The following is a 20450-nucleotide window of genomic DNA, read 5'->3' on the forward strand; positions in this document are numbered from 1 at the left end:
CCAGCTCATTGATGTTTCACTGCACATAATCTATTCATGTCAGCAAAATAATGGAAATCCCTCAGATTTACCCTTTTTGGCAGAAATCTGCTCGTTTTCTTGTTTCACTTTCTCCATGTTTGATATAAAAAAGTGAACACAGTGCACAAGAATACTAAAATAGAAATGACTAAGAAAACAGTTACAGTTTTTTTTTCCTTATTGGGACTTTTTTGACATTTTAAAGCCGACTAAAATGATTGTAAAGGCAGCCGTGATATCTATGAATGTTAAACCCCAGTTTGATGCGTTTCTGAATGTTTTTTTTTTCCCAACCTGACTTGAGGCAGCATGAGATAGTGGATGCTGTTTGTGTCTTTTTCTTCCATAGATGCTGGGTCAATGAGGTGACGCAGATTTTGGTACATCATTTCTGTAATGAAGGGTGTGAAAGGAGCCTGGAGGAAAAGAATGATGAAAGCAGGCAGACATGAGAGAAAGGAAGAACGGGGAGAAGAAAAACAAAAGATTAAACTGTCTGCTCTGCACGATTAATTTACATTATTAGAAATAAAAGATCTGTAAGTTGAGAGAAGAATCTTGATATGGCTCTTTTTTTTTTTTTCAATCAATGGGTGCAAATGTGTTAAACAGAACTGAAAAACTGCAAGCATGTCTCTAATGCAATTTTCTTCCATTTTCCCACAGCTAATTAATTTGATAGCTCACAGCTGATCTGTATTGAAATGGGTTAGGCTAACTGCCTCTTAGCGTGCCTCATAGCACACATGCAAACACCTTCAATCATGTGTTACAAATAAAACCTCCTGCAGCTGATGCATAATTCATAAGCACAGAAACGCACTCGCACACCACTCCCGTAAGTTTTTGAGTTATATTTTCTTGTACACGCGAAAAGAAAAATTAAATCACTGCAGTAATGCTCCCCCGTGCAATCACCTTTTTTTCATGGTCTCGCTTGTTTGTGTGCAAAAACCAAATGACTCACCATCAGCCTGCACATGGAGAACAGGACGCTGAAGAGGGTTTCCAGCGCCCACAGGCAGTCCTCAGTGCCACTCTCACCCTGAAAAGTTCACATCCATAAGTTCTTTCACGTTGGTGAAGTAAAAATATTGGATTAGCTTCCAGATATTAGCATAAGTAACATATCAGCCACACATTCACTGCTGTAAAATTCTCATACACAAGGTTAGATTTACTTTTCCCCCACTGAAAAAAAAAAAATTAATTACCAACTGTGTGACCTTCAAAACATGTTAGGTTCATGTCCCGCAGCAGCAGAATTTACAGATACAAGATAGTTCTAGTGATGCTTTCTGTGACCGTGTTCTCACCTTCAAGCGGCGTCTGTTGGTCCTGACGTACCAGTTGGTGAGCATGTCCACAAACTTGACCAGGTGAGGCACGACAGTGTACAAGCGGTACGCTGCAACCAGAACCAACTCTCTGTTTCAATCACACTCCAAAACAACACCAAGAACTGGTTGAGGATTATAACATATTTTAAGATGTAAAATTAAAAAAAAAAAAAACAACTAATGTCTACATTCACCAAAAGAAGCCTCAGGTTGTGGTTAAGGTTAGTGTGACGCAGTGAAGATAAATTCCTAAAAAATGATTCAGATTCAGTATGAAGCGACAGAATGACTCACCACCCATCTCAGCCTTGAAGAACTGAATGAGGGACTGTGTGAAGGACTGGATCCACTTGTCCATGATGTTGTCACTCTGTTTCGTTGTGTTTTCATTGTAGAGGAACTGAATGTTGTCCTCCTGAGAAAATTTTACAAGCACGAACGAACGTCATGTCACATACACACTTAAAAAAAGCTGTATATAGTTTGTGACTGGTGTCTCAGAAGTCCCAAATATGTCTACAACTATTGTAACCACAATGTGACATAAATAAAACCTTCTACTACATGTGCAGAGTTCATAACCATGTGAGCAAAGGGGGATGCAGTAGCTCAGTGGTCAGTGCCACATTTTTGTGAGGCTGAGGGTTCAAGCTCAGGTTGTCAGAAGGGCATCAGGCGTAAAACAGTTTTCAAACCTTTAATATGTTTGCTTACAGAGGCGACCCTGCAGAAGGGAGTGGCTAATAAAAAAATAACAACATGCCTATGTGAGCCTTCTGTTTATTTAAAAAAATGTCTTTCTTATTTGTATAAGTGCTCAGAATCTAAATGACAGAGTACATCAAGCCATACAAATACAGCTTTATAAATGACAAAGAATTCATTGTCAGGGAATTTTTTTCATCACATTTGATAAGTTTATTGCTACAATCACTCAAGTCAGCGTGTTTTCAGTTTACGTTGATATTTAATAAATCTGCAATATGCTAGTGACACAATCAGATGAAGAAATTGAGTAGATGCTTCCTTTTCACGATGGACGGATCATCATTATCATTATGGACGGATTGGATGGCATCTGCAGCCAGTTTTTTAGGATCCACTGTGGAACGGACCTTTACAAGAGATCCTTCCTGCCTACAGCCATCAAGGTCTATAACATCTCTTAATGAAATGAGGATAATGAGTTACAACAACAAATAATTTCCCTTTGGGATTAATAAAGTATTTTTGACTAATTGAATTTTCATCATTTATGTGCTGAACTAACAAAAAGGGTATTTTTTGCTTATGATTAGAATTTTTTTTTCCTAAAGTTCACGTTAGTCATCTGCTATAGAATGGAATAATACAGGAATAGTTGAAGAACGAATGTTAAAACATTCATTTTGATAAATGTACCTTTTGTAGTCTCTGTACATTCTGTACCAGAAAGCGGTAGGCGTTATACCACGGCAGGAAGACGTCCTTCAACACGTCTCGCACACCCTCCTCTTTGAATCGCAGGTTCTCTGCTCGCACCACAGGTGAGTTGATCAGGTACAGTCTACAATGAGAGTGACACCAAGTTCTGATTTCATTTATTTTACCTCTATTTAACCAAGAAAAAGCTGTTTAAATGAAAATAATCTCATTTTCAAGTGTGCCCAGGGACTGGAAAAAAATTCTGGGTAAACATAAATGAATTCTGATGGAATAAAATGTTAATGAGCATGAAGCATATTTGGTGATATGGACAGTAAATGTAAATGGGCCCAAAAAAGCAAATACAGTGCCGGTAGTCCCTCGCTACTTCGCGGTTAAATTTTCGTGGCCTCGCTCTATCACGGTTTTTCAAAATAAGATTGGACATGACACACAATTGGCTGATTGATGGATGAGCCACACAATCGGCATGGAATTTTTTATTTAAAATAAATTATTTTAAATTATTTAGCAACTGCTGCACCTCGGTGCAGCCCATACTGCAGGATAAGCTTCCTGCTGCAGCTGATCAGCTGTTCTCATGCAGATAGGAGAAGTGGGCGTGGCCAAGCATGCTTGCAGGTGGCTGAGAGCAGCGGAGGCAGAGAGCTGAAATCATGACATTCTGGGCTCTTTTAAAGCGTTTAGAGTTTAGAAACATTATCGTGGGGCTTCAGGGTATGGATCCCACGCAATAAACGAGGGACTACTCTTCATTGTGAGGACACACACTGTGGAGAGGTGAACAACTATCTGGGAAACCACATTGGAGTTTGCAAAAAATTGATATTCGCCTCTCCACATTTAAATCAAATGTTCCTTGAAGGAGTGTAAGGCAGGCAATGTTCAAAAATAACTTCGGGGCATAATGTTAACACTTCTACAGTCTGCACAAGTGAGGAACAAAATGTCCCTTTTACTGTGTGAAAAGAGATTTAGTGTCAGCTAACACATTGACAAGTGGTCTACAATGAGACACTTGGCACATGCACGATGGGACTATTCATAGCTTATTGAAGCTAAAGTAGAGGAAATAAAAACAGGCTTTTTTTTTTAACTTTTGGGTAAATCAGTGTGGCGACAAAGGAGCAGCCAAAAGAAAAAGAAATGACATTTTACAAACATGAAACAGTTGAATTTATTTCTATAAATGACCCATAATGAAATAGGAAAAATACAACTAAATATTTAGCAAAGAGTGTTTCAATTTAAAGTTCTAAATCCTGCAAGTTTAAATGAAGGGCCTTTTTTAAATAGCAACAGCTCATGCTAAAATATAAAACTAAAACAAGTGAGATAAATGTATAATGTTATGACTTCTTGGAGCATGGCCACAAAAGAACGGAGCAGTGTCAATTTTGGTCATATTCTTGTTCTTCAGGACATTTTTTTTTTCTTGATGTTTAAGTTATATTCAGTGAACTTTAAAAAAAATAGCAGCATGAAACAAAGACAGGGAATAGAAACAGATTGTTGCTGCTTTCTTTTTAATTTAGTAGATTGCTCTTCTTCAGTGTATATGCCAGCATATGGTGTACATGCAAAGTGCTTTATTAATAAAGGCCATATGTCCATAGCACTCTGGTTGCTCAGGGCAGAACAGAAAGTGTATTAAGGGGGACAAGTGATTAAACTTACATGTGATCATGCATGAGTGTGTGCATATTCTGAGTAGACATGAAGTATAAAGAACTGTTCAGTGTTGAAGGTTTAGAGTGATTCAAATATTTTAAAGGGCTCAATTGCAAAGAACATGAGGTAACTACCCTGCACCTTGCACGCAAGCGTTAGCACTTCAGGAACACACAGACTCACATTCAAGCACAAAGCTCACCTGAGGGCATCGGCTCCATAGTTCTGCACAATCAGTCCTGGGTCTGGGTAGTTCTTCTTACGCTTGCTCATCTTCTGCCCATCGCTGCAGGAATAAGTCAAGCAAAGGCATTATGAGACATCCACATGCATGCATGAACAGAGGAGCATGTTGGAAACCATGCACTTGGTATTCAAATTAGTTGAGTCCTTCCAGGTCAGCAAGCCTGGGAGCACAAAACGACACCAAGATCTCAGAACCGAGAACGAGCAGCAATGCTGCAAAGCATTTCTTTAAGGCAGCACAGAAGAAACAATAATAATTAATAATAATAATAAAGTAATAGTCATAATTTAACACTTCATTAAGATTATTACAAAGTTATAAAGAGAAATAAATCCTAAAAATTATTTAAAAAAGTGATAAGATCACAGAAGAAAAGCAACACCTACAGCTTTAAAATTACAACACTTTTTTGTGTTTGTTTAGAAGTTCTTTGCAACAAACTGGGAATGCTGCAGCTCAGGATATCCCTGCTCATAAAAAGAAAAATATACAGCGACTTAACATAAATTCACAATGTCCAAATGGGTCCCAAATGTTTGCATGCCTTCATTTACTAACAGTTAAACCAGTTTCTTATTCAGAATGTCAGACATCTGCGATAACTTCACAAAGAACTTCAAAAATCATGAGAACTATTTATCATCTGATGAGCACTGACTGATCCTGATCCAGTCAAACAATAAGAAAATTGAACGTTATCATACCAATTACCATCCTAGGTTTATGTTCTTGTACAATACTTTAAATTTGTTGTGTTTTTTTTTTCAGCTGCTTTCTTTTGTGGAGGTTTCCACAGCGAGCAAACATGAAAAATCTGGCAATTGTTTTATGCCGGATGCTCTTCTTGTCAAAACTTGGGCTCGAACTTGCAGCCTCAGGATTATGAGAGTGCAGCTCAGACCACCGAGCTACCGCAGCGTGGGTATATTACTTTAAAGTTCCATTATTTAACATTTCAGTTGATTATGAGACCCACTGAGTGAAACAACCTGGTCCACCTGAAATATATTCAGCATTCTCCATCATTAATAACACTTTAAACATTTGGCAATATTCTCATTTAACTTGCTTCTCATGAAAGTCATTTTAATTCTCAGATCAAAGAAAGGGTGACTGAAACATTTTCCTTTTTTTTGAGTCGGTGGACCGACCTGGCGAGCACCAGTCCGTTAACAATGACGTTCTTGAATGGTGGTTTTCCGAACAGCGCTGTGGAGAGGACCAGCAGGGTGTAGAACCTACAGAGACAAAGAACAAAGTCAGGTGAGACTGAAAAAGGTTGCAGCTTCCTCTCAGTCCATCCATTCATCCCTGCTCCTCTACCATCATTAACATCAGTCTCCGTCTATATCTGTCCCTCAACCCAACTCTTCTTCACAGATTAATTCAAACTCAGCTTACCATCCTCTGGTCTGGTCAATGCCTTCGGCGATGAAGTCTGCTGGGAAGGTGTCCTCAAACTCCTTCTTGTTTTCAAACGGGTAGTGAACCTGGGCATAAGGCATGCTGCCGCTCTCAAACCAGCAGTCAAACACCTCCTTAACTCTCCGCAGCTCACCTTTACCACATCGCGAAGGTATTGTCAGATTGTCAATACTGGGCAAACAAGGGCAGAAGGAGAAAAGAAGAAAGTTGTTGAAATTGTTTAAAACAAGTTCGATTTTATTCTGTAATTTTTAGACAACATGCTATAATACCATAATTGATTCACTTTGACTCATGTTGTGAAAACAAATTTACTTTTAACAGTAAATTGTCATGTTGTGGTTATTGTATGATACTTAAAAAATCAAAACAAAACATCTACAGATAAATACTGAAACAGCTTCTCTTTAGAATCACACTTTTGGTCCAGGTAACAAAAATGTGACTGCTTTGTTAAAATACAAAATACAAAATGAAAAGTACTTTTTGACTAAATCAGCATGCAATTTTTTGTGCATTTAAAGTGTTTAGCAAAGCTAGGTGGTCTGCTATTAAACACAATAAAATGTGAAGTGGTCTGCCATTAAAGGTAAAAGCTATTACCTGTAATAGCGGACCACTTCACATGTTATAATGTGGCTGACAGTTTGCCCAGCGTAAATGATCCATTTACACCTTCGGTAAATAATTTACTCTCCAGTTTATCACAGCTCTTTAGAGAGATCAAACGTGTGAATCCTGGACTAGAAAAAGCACTGAATGTGGATTCATTTTAAGCTTTGATGTGAAGGTAACTACTGGTGAAAAACGGCCAAGTTTCTTGTTGCTGAAAAGCAGCAAATCGTTCTGATACTGTGAACACAACAGTTTCCAGCTGGCTCCGAGCTACACCCGCACCTACAGATCTTCACCCACAAGACCTCCTGATGTTTGTGGTTTAAATTTGTCTCTAGCACCACCTTTTTGGAATAAGTTTGTGCCATTCTTTGGTGTGATCGGGCCTCTTTATTCTGGGCGGGTGCATGGACATACAGTATTTACCATCTAACAATAAACCGTTCTCAAGTTGCAACATGAATGCAAAGTTTAGTATCATAACATACATAAGTCGGGTTATTTTAGCTTGTAATTTGGACAAAATAAAAAACTTGATCACAGGGAGACCCCTTATGGGTATAGTAGGGAGAATGTCATTAAAACACAATTAAGCCTCACTTTAGAAGAAACATAAATCCTCAGCTTCTTATGTAACTTCAATGAGTTATTATGAAATACACTTTGCACTAACTGCAGACTCAGTCATTAAATTGCATGTTAGGCAATTAGAAAATCACTTAAAACACAGAAAGGTTTACAAAGAGTCCAGCTTTAAACATTTCATTATGCAAAGTGCTTATTCTTTTTATTAATTTTATTTTTTTTACACAATAGTCTCCTTTAACACTTATTTCAAATATAGTTTCAAACGTTTGACAGACTGAACTATTGATCAACCAATAAGTTACTTTTTATGTTTGTTTTTACTTGTTTACTTTAAAAGTAGTCAAAATATTTTCACTGACTATATTTTGTAGCCTATTATAATTATAATTCATTCAACCTTTATTTATACAGGCTAGTCTCTTTGAGCCACGAGGACTTTTTTTTTTACAAGAGGGACCTATTCCAGACAGAAAACACAAAAGTACAGACAACAATAACAATAATAACAATAAACTACAGTAAAAATGCACTTAAAAAATAAAAGTAGTGCATAAAACAATAAATCAGGGTGCTGTAAAATAAGGTAAAATACTAAAAACAAGAACATATTTGCTTTGATTTTTCTATTGACATTATCAAATATATAATATATAAATAAATATATTTAGCCCCATTAAAAAAGCAGTAAATGACAACAACCTCTTCTACACCCATCAATGGCCAGGCCTGTGGAAGTGCTTAAAAGTACCAGTAGAGGACAAAGGAAGGACAAAATGAGATATGTGTGCCATAGCAGACCATGTAGATTAAAAGAGACCATTGCAAATTAAAAATGAATGTGATGTTCTCACAAAATCACAAGCAGAGACATCACAACCGACATCACAACCAAAATATAATAAGAGGCCTGGACTCCAGAGCACATATAGGTTGTGAATCTCAGGGAATCCCACTGGTATAAAACCAATACGTGGAAACAATTATTTATTCCACGACTCACTTTTCCCGATGCAGATCTGTAACTTTCACTCCAGTTAGTTCCTCCAGCTCAGCCATGGACCCGATACAAACGACCTGAAGAATGCACACAAGCATAATACACACTGATAAAGCTGAGAAATATACATAGTTATTAAAGAGTCAATTCTTAAAAATGTATTTATACTTCGTACATAATTTCATGTGTTTTCCAACATATTACTATTCGTTTCATTCTAATTAGGGATGCACGATATTATCGGAATGGTTTCAGTATCGGCCAGTATTAGTGATAAAGTTAAATATCGGGCATCGGCTATTCCATCAAAATAACTCACAGATATAAAAGGCGCTGTTTATATATATAATCTATATAAATATATCTATCTATCTATCTATCTATCTATATATAATCTATATAATCTATCCATCTATCTATCTATATATATATATATATATATACACACACACAATATATATATATATATATATATATACACAATATATATATATATATTATCTATCTAGCTATATATATATATGTGTGTGTGTGTGTGTTGTGTTGTGTGTGTGTATATATATGTATACAGTTATATATAAGGTGCTGTTTTTGTATGACAACCCAGTGACAAGGATGCCTGCAGCGCCAGCACGTTATAACGTCGCACGCACTGTTGAGTTTAGATTTGTGAAAATTTACAAATTTGCACAGTTCGAGTGTTGTTATTGTGTTGGAGAGAGTAAATGTCATGAATAAATTTGACATTAAACATAATCCAAGTTGAAGTGTTGCATCATTTTCAGCCCCTTTTTTGGCATCTGCATTTGGTAGCAGGTCAAACTGACAAAGACCATGCAGAATAATGTAGTATTTTAATTTCACAGCAGAGAAAGCTATGTAGTCTCTGTACATAGGTCTAGGAAAAAAATAAAATCGGTATTGGTATCGATTATCGGCCAAATAAGCTTTAACATATCGGTATATCGGATATAGGCCAAAAACCCAATATTGTGCATCCCTAATTCTAATGAAACAGTTCAGCAACGATCAACAGTTTTTGTCTTTCAGAAGAGATCAGTTGCACTAATATTTTTTATTTATAGGTACAAAATTTGCACCCAGCAGTATAAACCTGCTAGATGAATAAAGCGTGAAGTCATTAAAGGCTCCCCCACTTTTTATTTAACCCAGAATAATTATATAATATTATAAATTCATAGTAATAGAACTGCTTATTACATTTAGATGTTTACATTAGAAACAGAAGTTAAAAGGAGGCCTTCTTTCACACACTTGATTAACTTCACTTTACAAAGTATGATAAAGTGTGTTATATGGTCTCCTCAGAGAGATAACCTGTAGGCTCTGCTCTAGTTTTACTAGAGCAACCAGGTAAAGTGGCCCAGATACAGCCTGGTGTACCACCACAAGAAAGGAGAAACAGTAAAAAAAAATAAAAATAAAATGAAGCAGAAAGCACAGAGGGGAAACTGAGCAAACAAGACAGAAGGAATCGTACAATCACACTCAAAGAAACAGACACGCAGATGGTTACAGCTTTAGACAGGTTACTACTGACGGGTGTGTGAAGGAGACACCAAGGAGTGCAAGTGCTCTGGAAACACTCACAATGCTATTTCCAGCAAGCAGGTCGTTTGCTGTCCTTCTTTCAGCCAGGGGACCAACGCTTCATTTTTCAAATGCTCAAATAACCCAATTCTGACATCTCTATTCAGTTCAGTCTACTTCACACAGTCAGCCCAGTTTGGCAACAGTTATTTATCATGAAACGAACATTTACAGTTTGGCGTGGTTTGCAAAAGCCCATCTTGCTTTCCCAATTTTCCTATTTTCGTTGTTGAACCTCAACAACAGTTTGTCATGAACGCCTTTGAAGTTGCCTTAACTGAAGTGAAACCAGACATTTTGAATCGTGTTAATTTGCTGTTTACGTTAATGAATCATTCATGTGCTGAGCTTATGGAGGCACTCTATAATGGTGCCAGAAGGGAGCTGACTCTGACGGAACAGTCACACTACACGCTTTGCTTTGACATCGTGGTCACCTAACTCTGCAATGCCAGAAAATCTCTCTTACACAGAAAAATGGGTGAGATATGCTAAACTATGAGTGTCAAAACGGGGTCAGCAAGATAAATGATCACACTGCAAATGTATAAAACAAAATATTTTTGCACTTATGCAGCAGATTGTTAAAAAAAAAGAAAGTATTTTCCCACAACAACCATTTTGATGATTAATAAAAATGAGAACAGCAGGGTTCAACTTTTCAACGATGTCCTCTCTTGCGCTGAGTGTTGCAGACATGACAAATAAAACAAATCTTGGCATTTGGTCCTTGTACAAACAAAACGTGTGATTATTACGGAGTAGCAATGAACAGCAGCAACAATGGTTTTCCAGACCTCCTCAAAGTCGTCGCTGACCCAAAGAGGTATCGGTGTGCCCCAGTATCGATTTCTTGAAATCGCCCAGTCCCGTGCATCTCTTAGCCAGTTTCCAAAACGCTTCTCCCGCACAAACTCTGGAACCCTGCAGAAAGAGACCTCAAGATATATTTAAATACATCTACCAAAAAACAATGAAGCACAACCAGTTCAAGAAGTAGTGAACTCTTGCCTGGCACGAGAACAGAAATATTGTTTTTGCTTGTGTTAAGCCTTCTTATAACATTCACCTTTTAAATGGAAAGCATCACTAATAATTCAGTTCAATCCAGTTTATTTATATAGCGCCAATTCACAACAAAGTTGTCTCAGGGCACTTTACAGAAACAAATACAAAAACTAAAATCCTAACACCAAGACAAACATCTACAAACTTTGAAAATGAAAACAAACGGTGTATTTATGTGGCCAAGAAACAACCTAGTTGAAATGCAATACTGCTTAGGGATACAGGAGAGCAGCTCTGGATACTGAAGAGTTCATTCACACATTAACTAACTGAAATCGCCAGGTTGTGCAACCCTGTGTGCTTAAAATCAAAAATCTAGATGATGACAGGAACCCAGAAATTGAAGTCAGAACAATTTTTAATAGGTTTAATTATAGTTATGTCATGCTTAAAAGGAAGAATCATGTGACACCATGACTGTGTGAGGACAGTAGGTACGATCTCAAGCCACACTTCCTTAATGCTCAGACTGGTTCCAAAAATACTGTCGCAATAAACGATAAATCAATTAATTGTATGATAAATGAAAATCGCCGACCTCATTTTCATTTATCGGCTTTATCGTTTTATCGTCTCTCTCCTTCTACTACAAAGCTGAGAAGATAAGCTAGGAGCTAAGCTAAGAGACCAACCTCTGGGAAAAAAACCTCTGTCTTGTCAAAGCTCCGAAATTCACGGTTGAAACCCGTGCCTTCGTGTAAAACTTTTTTCTCTGCAAAATGAAGCTGAGAACTAGTTTACTGTTTTTTTGTTTTTTATTAAAAGCTTTGTGTGAAAAATGCTATGTGAAAGAGCTCAATCCACACAGAGCGCACACAATTTTGAGAACCAAAGAGAGACAGCCCATGACACATCAAGGGGCCTCCCTCCCATTTTTCTTAGAGACATGCTGTTGCTCCCTCACTATCCATCTTTCAGTTCAGCCTTATACTGCCATCCGGTGGTTGAAAAAAGTTAATGCATGCAAAACAAATTATCAAACATTTCCTTTTAAATTTGACAATAATTATTAAATATTGTCAAATTTCAAACAACATTATCGTTTATCGCAATAATTTCTGAAACAATTAATCGCCCAGAAAAATTTGTTATCATGACAGACCTAATCATGGCTGCACTCGTAAAACAGAATTTTGTAGCTTTAATTAACAACATTAGAAAAAGATGGAATGTTACATCTTCTGCTTTTGATGGTGCTGTAGTAACCTTGGTTAGAAGAAACGTGCTTGTACCATCACATCACACCAACTTGCCAACTCAGTTCTGTGACTGCCTTTGCTGCTAGCTTAAAGACAAATCAGTGGTGAATCTACTTAAAAAAAAAAAAACTTTTGTCTTAATAATTTTATACATGGCAACGAGAGAATGTGTTATTTAAGGCCCATGCTCAAAGATTTCTAGGAGAGGTGAAAAATCTCATTCAAGTGTCAACTTGTCCCATTAAATGTATCTATCATCTTCTCCTCAAATCAATCTGTGTCACTGGCTTAGTTTTCTCCCGCTCTTGTGTGACATTGAATAACTTGAAAATATTTCCATTACAAAATATATTTGTGTTGGCTAATCCTAAAGTAGGTTGACTCCAAACGTTATTCAGTTGTAGATGTACATTCAACAATAACTTGTAGAGTTTCAATCAAATCTATCTAGTGGTTCATGATATATTTTGCTAACAGAAACACACACGCACGTACACAAATGCATGAGTAAAACGTATGCCTTTCACCTTTTGCCAGTAGGTGATAAATATCCTGGAAAAAAATAAGATGGCAACTTTATGAAACTTATCTCACAAGGTGAATAGTCCCTCCAAGGCATCTTCCTTTTGTGTTTACACTCTTATCTCCTTTCTCCTTTACCCATTTACTTCAACTTATTCCTTTGCTGTAATCTACCAATCTTCTCTTCCTCTTATTTTTCCTGTCCCTTCCTCTTGCTGCTCAGGAGAACAGTGCAGGGAGAGTATAAATCGCACCAGGATCCACACGCTAAGCAAAGAGTTCATCAATTCCCATTTGTAGGAGGCATTTCTATTTAGGCCCCTAATATATCAATTTAATGATTTTTTTTTCCCTGCTACTGCTGCAGCTCACCATCAAGTCTCCATCTTTTACCCTCCTTCTCTCAGTCCTTGCTAAATGAAGAATTTAAAGCTTGCAGTTTTGTGCTCAAAACACAGAGGAGTTATCCAAGATATAGACTCCAATTATAAACCACAGTCAGTGGGATTCAATTGTAAAATGTACAAAAACAGGGGTTATGTTCAGTAAAGAGGACTAATTAGGAGGATGAGAAAATTACAAAAACAGAGGACTAAAACAGAGCGCTAGGTGAATTTCTCCTACAGTGGATGTCCTATCAGTGCTAAGTAACTGCAACAATCCAAAGCAGGACTGTCAAAATTTTAATTTTCTTTAATCATCTCAAACATTCTGTCCATTTTACTAAAATCACAGAGGACATACTGCACAAAGGCCATTCTGGTTGAAATGCATGTTCTTCAGCTGGAGTTACCTCACAATCTTGCGGCTCAGTGGACGCAGCACCAATACCCTTTAGATAAGGACTGTATACCTTAAAGTGGTGTGTGTGTGTGTTTGTCTCAGACATTGTACATGTGTGTCCTAGCATCTTCACCTTCCTTGAAGCTACTCATACATCTTGGTTTGACAGCCCCATTACCAGAGCCAGCTACTGTTGCTCAGAAAAGAGCACTGAGAGCACCATACCACTTAGCAAAGCCGTCATACGAATACATATTCTTTGTTAAAATTACAATTGTACTCATTTCTTTAAGTGAAAATAAAAAAAAAGTAAACCATAATGAAATCGTTAGATGAGGAATACCAGTCTCATATTATAAAAATCAGTTTCAAAACCTTTGTTAGAATTCATCACCAGTCTACACATTCAAAGTTTCTCCACCAAAAGATGGACGTCCTCCATCAACAGGCCAAAAACTGAACATAGTGCAGAGCAGCAGCTGTAACTGTTTTGGGACTGCACCTATGTTCTGGTCTCAATCAAAGCATTTAAGACCACTTGTACAGTAAAATGGTCATATTTGTCATTTTATTCACTTAATCACAAGCTACTCATCACTTGGTTTGGGAAGTCACTTACCAGTAGCATTTCCCATTGCACTCCAGAAGTTTGTCCACTATGTGTTCGACTTGTACAAACCAACTGGGAACAGCTTTATAGATCAGGGGTGTGTCAGACCTGAAAAACACAATAACTCATTACAAAGACAATAATAATAATACAAATAAAATGCTACAACAAACTGAATCTGATAGAGCAAATAATCTATGTTTTACTTCTTAGCAAGAACTTAGGTTACAAATAATAACATACAGTAAGTGGGAGAAATCCTATCAAATGTATGGCTAGGTGACACTTTTCACTTCAATCTCTTGTTTTCTAGCAGAGATCTGGTAGTTTGAGGGTTCTGCACAGCATCTTAGTGGTTTCTAGGACTGCATGCTTCTGGACAGAGATGATCTCTGATGATGGCTCTGGGATCTGCTATAGTAAATGCCCCAGTTTGGAGGTCACAGCCCTAAGGGCTCTGATGACCACTGGCACCAGTGAGGCCTTGACTTGCCACCACTTCACCATTTCCTCTTTCAGTCCCTTGGTATTTCTCAAGCTTCGTGTTCCTTCTTCTTGATGTTGCAGTCGCATGGAATTGCCACACTATCACCACTGCCTTACTCTTTAGCCTTTTGATTAACACAATGTCCAGTTGGTCAGACAGCATCGGTTTGTTGGTGGGTGGTTGGTGCAGTAGTACCATAGTAGTATGACAATGGAACGACTTTGCATGACTTTGGAATGAAAGATCAGGGGTTCAAACCTTGGTGCAGCCAACCTCTGAGCAAACTTTGTTTATAATAGGAAAGATATATGGAAATCATGACTTGCTAGCTTGGACATGGCCTGAATCAGCAAGGTTTGCATCAAATGTTGGGCATTCTGATGAGAAACGGGCGACTGGAACAAGACATTCATGGACAAGGGCAGATCATTTAGCACTGTTGGAACATGTACATAAAAATGTAAAAGCAGAAAATGTGGCTGCTTAAAAAAAAATTATAATTTCAATTATTTTTCCCAGTGGCTATGTGAGTACATCTTTGTATTGAAGTCAGTTAATCTCACTCAGATTAAACTGCAGCTGTTCTATGATAAAGTCTCATTTAGCCAAATCATAATTAAAGTTTTTGTGTTTCTGCATGTGCCTGATGGTTTTAACGTGATGTAGCACCTTGAGCCAACAGGTCAGTTACCAGTTTGACATTGGCTTTGTTAATCAAGAGCCCATCAAAATCCAAGCCCCAACCACTGTGCAAAACCCAGACCTTAATGGTGTCCAACAAAATAGTACAGTTGGCATTTAAAGAGGAGTTATTTACAATCTTATCAGACCAACATCTGTAACCTCTAACCTTCTTTTCCAGTTGGGTGGATTAATCAACCCTGCAGAGAAAGTCTCAAAATAAAACTGTTGGTTTAAGTGAGTCAGAGGAAGGAAGGATACAAACATAGTTTAATGTTTAAAGTGGATTCTGTATGCGTCTCACCTCCAGCAGAAGGGATAGTTGTGTTTGAAAGTGCTGACATTGACCAGGCGTCCCTTTTCCTTCAGCAGCTTAATAATGTTCTTGTCGGCGTCCTGAAACAGAAAATGGAAGATTTATTGATAAATAAAATCTTCAATGGCAAAATAGCTCTAAAAGATCCATTGAATACCACTGCACATTATTGCTGGAAGGTGAAACAGCCAAGAGTCAGCAAAATGCTTTTATATTAGCTTTTGCTGCTTTAGGTGTAAGACCTATTAAACAATTATATTTTCATACTTGTTTTGGTTTAAATATTAAAAACATGAACTTTATCAAACTTTTTGTTAATAATGAAACAACTGTGATATTATGAGAAGAAAAACAGAAACTAAACCAAACAATATTTTTTAACATTCACACTGATCTGCCGCAATTAATTTTCAATTCAGTTCAGTTTATTTCTATTTTATTTCTATTTCTATCAGGTCTCTCTTGTAAATGAGTCCTCGAGGCTCAATGGGATTTACCTGTCTAAATAAAGGTTGATTGATTATTTATATAGTGCCAAGACGCAACAGAAGTCATCTCAGGATACTGAACAGAAACAATTATCACACTATTGCATTTCATTATACTGTATTTTTATCTGCTTTAGATTATGGACTCTTAGGCAGTGAAAGTTTTGTAAGGCAGTGCTTGCATAGTAAATGCATAGTATATAGTAAGCAATGTACAAGTAACCATATAGATACGAGTACACTTTTCTTTCTTTTTTTTTTACATAAAATGTCATATGTACTTCACCAATGTAGACATTTTATTTTAGAATAATTTTAACAAAAACAGGTAATGAGTTAAAAATGCATTCGATCTTTTGGGGAGTTTTTTTTCTCCTAGTCATCATTAACCCTTTATACAACTGAAATAAGCTGTTAGAAAAAGAGAAGCCTGTAAATGCTTGATCAAGCATTATGCAACCTTTTAAAAAATTGACACTTATTGCACCCAAGGTCACAGCCTGCATAAACAGCAATGATAAATATCACCAAAGAAAGGAACGACATGTTTTCTTGTGCAGCTCACAGTTTATGGTAATGTTTTATGCAATCAGCCAACTGAGTCATCACAAGCCATTAATTTTCCTTGAACTGAGTTTATGAGAAGCTCATAAATACGAGTACTCAAAGTGCTTAGCAGAACTATCTTGAGCTTAATCTCTTTGTAAAGACTTTATTTCAATTCAGTTCAATTCAGTTTATTTATATGGTGTCAAGTCACAACAGAAGTCATCTCAGGGCAGTGAACAAAAACCATTCATGTACATTAAAAAAGTCTTTTTTTTTCTTCCTTTTTTCGGCTGCTCCCTTCTTCAGGGGTCGCCACAGCGAACTAAATTGCACGAAGACTTGGCAATTTTTTATTATTTTTTTTACGCCCGATGCCCTTCCTGAGCCAACCACAGACCATCGAGCTACCACAGCCCTCTGTGTGGAGCAGAGAGCTACTATTTAGGGCACCTGGGGGAGTAGATGGTGGGGGTTAAGAGTCTTGCACAAGGGCCAAGAGTGTGGCATATGAGAATGGAGGCAGGTGTGGGTGCTTCACCTATCCCACCCACATTTTGATGTTGTCGGTACTAGGAGATGAACCAGTGATCTTCTGATCACAGGCTCACTTTCTCCAACCTCTGCGCCACCACTCCCTTTCGTGTACATTAAAAATTCATGCACATTAAAGAAGTCAGTTACGGTAGTAAGAATTAACTTGTATAAGAAAGTCAGCAGATTGTGTTAAATCTTCACTTCATCAAAGTTTCCCATCCTGAACAAGCATGAAGCAGCAGTGAAAAGGAAATACTCCCTTTTAACAGGAAGAAACCTTTAGCAGAACCAGGCTCAGGACGAGCGGTCATCTGCTTCGACCGGCTGGGGTTCGAGAGGACAGGAAGGAGAAACAAACAAAGATAAACAGGTCCATGTGTACTTTCTATTGGAAGAAAGGCAAAAAACACGAGCAAGTAAAAACACCAGCTGAGTGAGGAAATGTGGTCAATTTGTCCTCCAGCAGTCTAAGCCTATAGCAGCATAACTAAGGGATAGCTCAGGAAAACCAAGCTGACCCGAACTATAGGATTTATCAAAAAGGAAAGACTTAAGCCTAATCTTAAAAGTAGACAATGTGTCAGACTCACAGACAGAAACTAAAAGTTGGTTCCATAATAGAGGAGCCTGATAACTAAAAGCTCTGCCTCACATTCTACTTTTGGAAACTTTAGGAACTACAAGTAAACCTGCAGTCTGAGAGTGATGTGCTCAGTTAGGAAAATATGGAACAATGGAGTCTGTAATATAAGATCAAAACACTTCATCAGTGGAGTAAAACTAACCTGCCTCACAACGGTCTAATGCCACCTCAGTTTTCCATTAGTGGGTGAACAATCCAATGCTTGGTGAATTCTGAGCCAGGTTGTTGAGTGTTTTGTAGGGTAGAAGTAAGATTTTGAATTCTATTCTGAATTTGACAGGGAGCCAATGGAGAGAAGCTAGAACTGGAGAAATATGATTTCTCCTATCAACTCTCATTAAAACTCTGGCAGCAGCATTCTGGATCAACTGAAGACTTTTTTTAAAATATTTTTGGACATCCAAATAATAAACCATTGCAATAGCCCAACCTAGATGTGATAAATGCATGGACCAGTTTTTCTACATCATTTTTGGACAAGACGTTTCTTATCTTAGATATATTACATAGGTGGAGGAAAGCAGTGATCTGAACTTTTTTAATGCAGGGGTTTAAAGACATATCCTGATCAAAAATACCACCAAGTTTTTTACATCAGAACTGGAGGCCAAATTAATGCCACCCAGTGGAAGTGAAAGGCTGCAAAGTGAATTCCTAAGATGCTCAGGTCCAAAAACCACAACCTCTGTCTTGTCTGAGTTTAAAAGCAGAAAATTAAGGGTCATCCAGGTTTTTATGTCTTTAAGACATGCTGGTAGTCTAAGTAATGGACTGGATTCATTGGGTTTCATGGACAAACATAGCTGTGTATCATCAGCATAACAATGAAAATGTACCTCATGCTGTTTAATCACATTACCTAATGGAAGCATATACAAGGTAGAGTACCGGTCCAAGCACTGAACCCTGAGGAACTCCATGACTAACTTTTGTGTATGAAGATTCATTCATATTTACAAAAAGAAATACATCAAATAGATATGATTTAAACCATTTTAGAGTTGTTCCTGTAATCCCAATATCATATTGCATGATGCTCTGTAATAGATTGTCATCAACTGTACCAAATGCAGCAATGAGGTCTAACAGGACCGGTATAGACATAAGTCCATTATCTGAGGCCATGAGAATATCAGTAACTTTCACCAGTGCTGTCTCTGTGCTATGATGAGCTCTAAACCCTGACTGAAACTCCTCAAATAAATTATTTCTGTTCAGATGTTCACACAATTGACTTGCAACTATTTTCTCAAAAAAATGTTGAGGTGAATGTTAGATTAGATATAAGTCTATAATTGGCCAGAATTCCTGAATCAAGATAAGACTTCTTAAGTAAAGGTTTAATTACAGCAACCTTATAGCACTGTAGTACATAACCATTCATTAGAAATAAATTAAGCAGATCCTAAATGTGGATATTAATTATGGGACATACCTCTTTATACAGTCTGGTTGAGATGGAATCTAGCAGACATGTAGATGATTTGGATGAAGCTATTATTTTTGATAATTCAGAGAGCTCAACAGGACAAAAACAGTTCAAACATAAATCAGGTTCTAGCGACATTTCTGAAGTTGCCACATCGGGCAGGGAATCAGAGGCAATAGCAGGAAGGACAGTGTGATTTTTTCTCTCTCTAATTTAAATAGTTTTATTAATAAAGAATTTCACGAAGTCATCACTGCTTAAAGCTGTAGGGATACATGGTTCAACAGAGATAAGATTTTTCATTAGTCTAGCTAAAGTACTGAACCGAAACCTGGGAATATATTTATTATCATCTATTAAAGATAAATAATTTAGAGTTCAAGCTTTATGGAGGGCTCTCCTACATGTTAGCAGGCTATCTCTCCAAGTTAAATTACATTCTTCCGTGTTAGTAGAATGCCATTTTCTTTCCAGCTTTCTAGATGCCTGTTTTAAAAGTATGTAACCCAGAACTGAACCAAGGAGCCCACTTCCTCTGACTGACACTTTCTTTTTCAACTGCGCAATTTTATCAAGTCGTTTGCATTAAAGTTGCAAAATTATCAACAAGATTATCTAAGTCACAGGAAAACAACAATGGAAGAGATTTTTTAAAATTAGTTACAGCATTCTCTGATAAACACATGCTATAATGAAATTTACTCTCAGTGGCTGTGTAATCAGTTAATGCAAACTCAAATGTTATTAAAAAATGGTCAGACAGAACAGGATTTTGAGGATGTGTTACTAAGAACTTACTCTCTATGCCATATGTCTGAACCAGAACGAGTGTGATGAGAAATGTGAGTAGATGAGTGGACATTTTGGGTAAAACCAATTGACTCAAATATTTAAAGGCTATGCATAAGCTATCACTTTCAACATCTACATGAATATTGAAATCCCCCATTGTTATGAATTTATCAGTATTCAATAATAAGTTGGACAAAAAAAAATCTGATAATTCATATATGTTAGTAAATTATTTAGACTGACCCTGGGTTTCTGATCCAGTCCGAACCGGGTCATAATGTTATTATAATCCCATCTCTGAGACGGGATTATAACAACATTATGACCTGGTTCTGAGCAGTCTAAATAATTTACTAACAAATAAAAACCGAGAATAAGGGTGGACGATACACAACAACAAGTACAAGTG

The 20450-nt window shown here is 37.2% G+C and overlaps 1 protein-coding gene across 1 annotated transcript in view; it reads right to left on the reverse strand.

Moving 5' to 3' along the window:
* iars1 (isoleucyl-tRNA synthetase 1) overlaps positions 1-20450 on the reverse strand; it is a 58401-nt gene that overhangs the window by 19414 nt on the left and 18537 nt on the right. Inside the window, exons 12-23 of the mRNA XM_037678782.1 lie at positions 15595-15686; positions 14132-14230; positions 10738-10864; positions 8333-8406; positions 6106-6300; positions 5856-5942; positions 4660-4743; positions 2763-2907; positions 1656-1776; positions 1338-1429; positions 989-1066; positions 316-437 (exon numbers count right to left, since the gene is read on the reverse strand). Of these exons, the coding sequence (XP_037534710.1) occupies positions 316-437; positions 989-1066; positions 1338-1429; positions 1656-1776; positions 2763-2907; positions 4660-4743; positions 5856-5942; positions 6106-6300; positions 8333-8406; positions 10738-10864; positions 14132-14230; positions 15595-15686 (1316 nt within the window). The remainder of the gene's footprint in view (positions 1-315; positions 438-988; positions 1067-1337; positions 1430-1655; positions 1777-2762; positions 2908-4659; positions 4744-5855; positions 5943-6105; positions 6301-8332; positions 8407-10737; positions 10865-14131; positions 14231-15594; positions 15687-20450) is intronic.

This window comes from Nematolebias whitei, chromosome 7, assembly GCF_014905685.2.
Source record: "Nematolebias whitei isolate Nwh7 chromosome 7, NemWhi1, whole genome shotgun sequence".
NCBI lineage: Eukaryota > Metazoa > Chordata > Actinopteri > Cyprinodontiformes > Rivulidae > Nematolebias > Nematolebias whitei.